We start from the raw sequence: 7,833 nt of genomic DNA, 5'->3' as shown, positions 1-7,833 counted from the left end.
TATACTGTTTGTTTTTTAAACTTCTCAACAAGTGTTACTTTGAGTTTGTGTGCTTGCCCAATTGCACTTTTGATGATAAGAAAAGTGTGCCGTCTCTTCACTGCTCACTGTCCAGTAAAATGTGCCTTATTTTGGAAGTACTTCCTTTTTGTTGATGTCACTTCCTGAAGAGAGAATCCAGATTGGGCCATTCTCTTTAGTGTTTGCCCTGTTCTCCCAATGTCCACCTCCTCACCGCCCGCATTTTGATATAAAAATAACATAGACTGACTCTTGAAACCGGCCATTAACAAAAGCAAACGATAGTAAATCAACGTTTACTATGGAGTAATTTAAAAACAACCAAAGGAGCGACGAGGTGAGGTGTATTTTGTGCAGTGACTTATCTAGGGTCGGGGTTAGCTAGCTAGCCAGCTAGCAATTTCACCGGTTATTCCCAGACTCCCTGGGACTTATTATGAGACGTTTAACTAGCTAATAAACTAATGTCAAGTACGGCAGCTAATGAGTTGTGAGTGCATCTTCCCAAAGACACCATTGTTACAGCTGTTTAGGATCATTTTGAAAGGTTGTGCCATAAGGTCCATCCCTGCCACTGTAGTCAGTAAGCTAGTTGGCTAATGTGGTCCTCTGGGAAACCTCTAGCTATCATTCGGCCTGGTTTAATGTAGAACTGTTTAATATCCTACTGACAGTAATGTCTGCTGTATACATAACTTCACACATATGGTCAAATCATTAGGAAATATGCAAGCCCAGTGACGTGAGAGACATTCTGGTGTTTGCATATTTGCAAGCGACTGAAGCTCCGTACTGTAACGGCTAACTAGCTTGCCGGTTAATCTTCTTTAAACAACCAGCAACTGTTTAAGGTAACTTTTTATTTACAAGTTAGTTTATTTATACTTGTTTAAATCAGTGCGTTGACATTTTAATTGGATCACAGTGAGCCAAGGCTCCAGGGCCCTACAACACTGATGGACACCACCCAACTGTGCAACTTTGATGATAACAATAATTATAAAGTTATGGATCAGAGAACAATGGTACTGCAAATAAACGTTGCTGGGGAAACGGTTTATGCCAAACTAACAGTATTGGGTTTAGTGTCGGATCTGCTCTGTCAACACGTCACATTTCATTGTTTGGGTTTCCTCGTTCTTGTTGGTTGTGGCTGATGAATAAAGTTACCTCTCTAATGTTGGCATGCGGGGTGTCGTCGTGTTTTGGTACCCTGCACACATCTCTACATATGATGTGCATTTTTACCAGCCAAATATACAATATTCATGGACTGTTGATGCTCAAGTGAATACACATTTGTAAAGGGCAGATAGCTACCAGAGCTGTCCTCTTATACTATAATTTACTGCTGGCTAATTCATTTGACCTGTTGTTAATTAGTTAATATCTAAAACATGCATAACTAACTCTTTCATAATGAATTCTCTCACTATTGCTACTTATGGAATATATTATAGAAATGGGGTACTCTCGGGGGAATGCTAATGATATAAATATTCTGTAACTTTGTCCATTGACATCAGTGCAATAATCAGAGCTCAACAGAAACCTTCATTTTAATATTTATTATTCTCATCCTGCTACTTTTGTCATATAGTAATAAAACTGCTTTACATGTAGCCTTTCTTCTGGTCTGCATTGTGGTTTTTACTATAGCCAAACAATTCAGAAATGAATGGATTATTGTATTTTAAATCGTACCAAATAGTCTTAGCCCTTTCAAATGGCAAACTTTATATTACATTCACATGGGTCTATTTTGAGTTTAACAATCAAACTGATAAATCTCTTTAAAGAATGTGAAAGTGCTAAATATATCTGTTTCAAGGTGTAAAGTTGAATTTAAGGATGCAAACGCTTCCCATGAAGCTCAGTTGTTAGCAGTGTTGCCTCACAGCACAGAGGGGCTAGTTTTAAACCTGCCCGACTAGCTGGGGCCTTTCTGTGCTGATTTGGCATGTTCTCCCCATCTCTGCATGGGTTCCCTCCCACAAACAGGTTCAGCGAATTGGAAACAATTGTCAATACATGTGAATGTGGTTGTTTTGGTTTGTCAGGCCTGTCATAGGCAGCCTGCCCAGTGAGTACTGTTCTACTGGCCCACTGGGTGACGGGGGCTCCAGTATATGTGACAGTGCCATTTCTTTAGATGGATGGAAAATGATGTCATTTTGTTCATACATAGAAATGAGCACATCTTAGTTACTTATCTTTTATATCCTTACTTTCCAGGCAGAGTTTACATTCAGACCTCCTCAATCAACAGTTCCTTTCCACTTTGGCATTCACCATTGCTGCACCACAAAGTTCTTATCCTGACCTGGGCCTACTTTGACTAAGCTAGACCAACGAAGATGTCTCAGCTCCAATTTCAGTGTCCGACTAGCCCCATGCCTGCTGCCTCTGCCCCACTGCAGCTGGGGCAGCCACAGCCTGGCTACAGCATCCCCTGTGCCTCAGGCACTCTGCCCTCGGAGAGCGCCAGTCAGCCCATAAGGAGCTCCGCACTCCCCTCTGGCTCAGCCACTCCCTACAATACCACCATAGGTTTGATTAATGTATTTGTTTGTTTACAAAAGCTTATTGTTCATTGTTGCCATTCATTTGTGATGCTTTTGTGCAGCAGTAAAATACCTTTAGTTTAGCCACTAACATTTGTTGTTGCAAATATCAATTGCAAAAGTATAGAGTGTGTATTTGTTGATGTATTTGTTTCATACTTTGTATTTCAACCCCATATTGTACTGTCTGGAGGGCTCTCTGTACTGCCCTCGTCACTGCATTTAGGATTATATGCTTCTTGTTTTTTAAAGGTTTATCAAGCCCTGTGTGTCTTCCTCCGACTCTTGGTACACTTGCTGTCCGACTAGGAGCAGCTCTTTGTTTTTGAGTTCATGATCATGACCGTTGGCTTGTTTGTGAGTACTTTGTATCTCCTTTTTGTTTTGTCACAGTATCTAACATGGCAAACCCTAAAGAGAAGACCCCCATGTGTTTGGTGAATGAGTTAGCCCGTTTCAACAAGATTCAACCTGAGTATAAGCTGCTGTGTGAGCAAGGGCCAGCTCACTCCAAGGTACTTTGAGAGTAATTCTTACAGACAAACGTTGCTGTTGTCTTCTTTTGTCACACGCTTGTGCCAGTGACAGTGAATCTCTTGTATTTCCTGTCTCCTGCGTCTGTCAGACTTTCTCAGTGAGGCTCACACTGGGAGATCAGCACTGGGAGGCAGAGGGTACCAGTATCAAGAAAGCCCAGCATTCCGCTGCTGCATCTGCCCTCGCCGAAACAACACTTCCCAAGCCCACCGTGAGGATGCCCCGCAACACAGGCAAGAACCCAGATGGGCTCTTCCCACCGGCCCTGTCACAGTCTCTTTCTAATGTTTGTTAACACTCAGCAGAAAGAGTTTTCTCATATGTAGTTTTATGTGTGTTGGCCTTACAGCAGATGGCATGACACATACCATGGAGTTAAATGCACTATGTATGAAGCTTGGTAAAAAGCCTATGTATAAACCCATCGACCCATACCCGGGGATGAGACCACCAAACTTCAATTACAACGTCCGGGCTCCAGGACCTTACCAGCGCTCTATGCAACAGTGAGCTTCCTTTACTTGGAAAATAGAAAAATATCTTCCATGTTGTCCTGATTTTGAATCATTTCATGAAGAGAGTTTTTTGAGATGGAAAAAACGCTCGTGTTTTTTTTTTGTGTCCAGGTACTATTACCCATTTCCTCCAGTGGGACCAATGTTATACCACATGGAGCTTTCCATCGGAGGCCAGCAGTTTATTGGGAAGGGACGCACACGGCAGTTGGCCAAACATGAAGCTGCTGCCAAGGCCCTGAAAGTTCTGCACAAGGAGCCAATATTGCAACAGTTGCCAGTGGTGAGAAAAGAAACGCACGATCGGCATGAAGCGGTGCTCGAAAGCCTTCTTGAAATTGTATTCAGACTTACATTTAAGTTCTTTCTTTAATATGCTTTCTGCTCCCGACAGATGAATGGAGAACCCGAGGAGGAGAACCTCAACAAATCAGAAATCAGTCAAGTTTTTGAAATTGCACTTAAACGCAACTTACCTGTCAACTTTGAGGTGATTTTTACATTTCCTTTTATACACATGTGCAGATCAGTTCAGTGATGTGTAGGCAAAATGTATGACTTGGTCCCGTTTCTTATCAAGTTAGAATAAAGAACATGAATGCTGCTCTCCATCATGATTTGTCACTCGTGTCTTCCAGGTTTTAAAGGAAGAAGGCCCTCCCCATATGAAGAGTTTTATAGTGCGTGTTGCAGTCGGGGAGTTCGCTGGAGAGGGTGAAGGAAAAAGTAAAAAGATTGCCAAGAAGCTGGCAGCATCGGCGGTGCTGGGAGAGTTGAAGAGGCTACCACATATACCCAGTGTGGAAAAGACGCTGCCACGCATCAAAAAGAAAACCAAATCCATCATCAAGGTAAAGTAACTGGTGAGATGCAACAAGAATAATCAGTTCCAGACCTAAAGACTCTTCATTAAGTGACTATTAACTTCACGCCAACAGCTGCAGACCAGCCCAGAATATGGCCAGGGAATGAATCCCATCAGCCGGCTGGCTCAGATCCAGCAGGCCAAGAAGGAGAAGGAACCGGAGTACAGCATGGTGACGGAGAGAGGCCTGCCTCGGCGCAGGGAGTTCGTCATGCAGGTGATTCAACAGCAACGGAAGAGGCATGCCGTTAGCATAACTTGTGCAACATCTGTCTCTGATTTCCTCTGCCTTTTTGCGTGTTCATTTCTCATCCATTCAGTTCTATCCTCTGTGTTTACGGCATTGTTTGTTGGTACAGGTGACGGTGTGCGGCCAGACTGCAGAGGGAATGGGGCCTAGTAAAAAAGTGGCCAAGAGGAACGCAGCAGAGAAAATGCTGGAGCTCTTGGGATATAAAGTGCCTCAGCCTCAGCCCCCTAAACCGGCACTGAAAACCGATGAAAAGGTACTGCCACACCTTTTTATCAAGCGTGTCTTGTAAACATGGCAGACGAGAAAGATTCGATATCTGTGGCAAACCTTCATCCCTGTTGTTTTTGTAATATTTAGACCCCAGTAAAGAAACCTGGTGATGGGCGCAAAGTGACCTTCTTTGAACCTGGCTCTGTGGAGGAGGTGACACTGAGTGAGTGGCAACAGATCTACTGGACTCAAATATTTGGCCCCATTGTGTAGTTTTACTGTGTCATTTTGGTTGTGTTAATTTGGTTGCGCTTTACCTTTTTGAAGGTTCCAAGGACGAGGACTTCCGCCTGCCTTACTTGAGCCACCAGCAGCTGCCTGCAGGTATCCTGCCCATGGTCCCTGAAGTGGCTCAGGCAGTCGGGCTCTGCCAATCTTCCCTGGCCAAGGACTACAGTCGATCTGTACCCAACCCAGGCAAGACCACAATCACTGCTATAATTGCCAACGAGCTGCTTTACGCAGGGACATCAATGACTGCTGAGACTATCCTAAAGAACAAAAACAATCTGAACCAACTGCCCCACGGACCCCTCACCAGGCCTTCAGAACAGCTCGGCTTTCTTGCATCGGTGCAGAGCCTGCAGGTAACTGACTGCATGTTCTGCTTTTGGTGAACTCAGTAGGGCCATTAGTGAGCATGCATTTGATTTACACACATAAAAGGTAAAGCTTCATTGAAATATTGTATTTGCTTGCAGGTGGAATACAAAGATTTTCCCAAAAACAATAAGAACGAGTTTGTGTCACTGATCAACTGCTCCTCCCATCCTCCGCTCATCAGTCACGGCATCGGGAAAGATGTAGAATCCTGTCATGATATGGTGAGTTTAGTTTAATACAAAATGTATCACTGTGGTATAATACTCTTTAACAACCTAATGTCTTGAATGAATCTGCCTAAACTTGTGTGTTAACAAGAAAGGAAGGAGTATTTTACAGTGCATCATATGCTGCTAAACATATCATAAAGCACCATTTAGTCCACGGCCTCGATCACTGCTCTTCGCACACAACAAAGCACAGCCAACATCACAGCGACGGTTATCTGACCTTTCTTTGATTGCATTAGAACGGCAGAGAAACGGTCTTCAAATGGCTGCTTCCTCCTTTTTGTTGAAGAATACCTACTACCCAGACAATGCAGCTTTACTTCACAGGGTTGTACTCCAATTGAGTAGCAGTTTAAAAATGGACACTGCAATCACCTTTACTGTTCTTCACCCCTACAGGCTGCTTTGAATATATTGAAGTTACTTTCGGAGTTGGACCAGCAGTTAAATGACAGGACAGGAAATGGACCAGTCTCTCGGTAAGCTGTGACAAACACCCGCCTCTCTAAAGCTGTTTACAATAAGCCTTTCGCCGCGCGAATGATCAGAATGAGTAATCAGAATGAACATGCTTCCTATAAACACTTCAATCAGCATAACATGGCTTTGTTCTGAAGATGTTTGTCACTTGTGCTGCATGTTTCTCAGGGAAGATAATCCAAACATTTTCCAAACATAAACAAAAGGCTCAGCTTTTGTATAATAACTCTGGATTTAGTTTACTCTGATTTATAAAAGAAAAGAAAGAACAAAAGAAGTAGTTTGAGTACTTAAAGCAGAGCACTAAGCTTACAATCATTTCAATTGTGTTAAACAGGACAGCTGATTGGTTCACATTGTAACACATCCATCAAAGGAAGATTTTGGGACTGATTAACTGTTAACAGTTACACTAAATGTGACTTATCTTCCACAGGTGTGGCAAGCAGGAAATGGAAGGTGACTTGCACCTCAAACAGGCTAACTCAAGCACATTGGCACAGACCCTGGATGGCACTGTTTAGACGATCAGGATTGGTTGTCTGTCAAAGCACTAGAGAAAACTCAGACACTGTGTTCTTAGTTTTAGAAGGCTACAGGAAGCTTCGGGCACTGTGGGCTCTAAACCAGCACTGTTCATATTCATCGTTCCAAAATGTTCAGTTAAACAAGATCGATAGGAAAAAAATAGGTTCCTCCCCTTGATTGTGTTTAATTGTACACAGTATTTATTTTTGTTGCTTTTATAGAAAAAGTAGCTGCATCCTAGCCAATGAGTTGGGGGGAGAACAAAGCGTTCAACTGTGAATTCTGTTCTGTTTTGCCTAGAGCTCGTTTCCTCTCTTTGAGACCTTCTAATTCTTGTTTTTAAGTATTTTACGTTTTATCCCCCGCTGAGGTAGTTCATTAAACAAGCTCTTCTAAAAGTTAGGACCTCATCTTTGTCTAGGGTGCAGCTGGTGAACCTCTGTTGATTTTCCTACAGTGCTTTACATCAACAACCAAGTGAAGTGTTATTGACATTACCATGTAGGGCTGGGGTGAATTTGTGACTAAATGTAGCGTTTGATGTAATGTGACATTGTCTCTGCTGTGTGTGGCAGGGACGTTTCCCCGATACTTCCTTTTCCTCCCTTATGTCAACCTCCCTTCTCTCTCTCTCCACTCCCCATGGTAATTAAACTGACGTGCGTACATGCACAAAACAAACTTCTGTTATCTTGTCTTTTTCTTGACATGGTGGAATATATCAGTTATTTATTTATATATATATATATATATATATATATATATATATATATATATATATATAAAATACATGTATATAAATATATAATATATATGTATATAATATATATATATATTATATAAAAAAAATATATATATATATATACATATACATATATATATATATATATTATACATATATATATACATAAAACAATTTTATATATATATACATATAAAAATAATTATATATATTTATATGGTTAAC

General features: G+C 41.7%; 1 protein-coding gene across 2 annotated transcripts; it reads left to right on the top strand.

Annotated features, from left to right (window-relative positions):
- Positions 1–176: 176 nt before the first annotated feature.
- Positions 177–7,547, top strand: stau1 (staufen double-stranded RNA binding protein 1). 2 transcript variants are annotated; one of them, XM_029432437.1, is made up of 15 exons: positions 177–358; positions 2,261–2,571; positions 2,979–3,100; positions 3,211–3,355; positions 3,472–3,628; positions 3,749–3,920; positions 4,032–4,127; positions 4,276–4,488; positions 4,576–4,719; positions 4,862–5,008; positions 5,113–5,188; positions 5,293–5,612; positions 5,727–5,849; positions 6,258–6,337; positions 6,775–7,547. In XM_029432437.1, exons 2-15 carry the CDS (start codon positions 2,379–2,381, stop codon positions 6,860–6,862), a joined length of 2,076 nt encoding a protein of 691 aa, XP_029288297.1. In that variant the 5' UTR covers positions 177–358; positions 2,261–2,378; the 3' UTR covers positions 6,863–7,547. The 2 variants fall into 2 exon arrangements, with proteins under 2 accessions (XP_029288297.1, XP_029288296.1); XM_029432436.1 differs by having other exon boundaries at positions 2,257–2,571.
- The last annotated feature ends 286 nt before the right edge of the window (positions 7,548–7,833 follow it).

This window comes from Cottoperca gobio, chromosome 5 (assembly GCF_900634415.1).
Source record: "Cottoperca gobio chromosome 5, fCotGob3.1, whole genome shotgun sequence".
Taxonomy (NCBI): Eukaryota; Metazoa; Chordata; class Actinopteri; order Perciformes; family Bovichtidae; genus Cottoperca; species Cottoperca gobio.
Note: the sequence above shows the minus strand (reverse complement) of the source record. Positions and strands in the feature narration are given on the sequence as shown.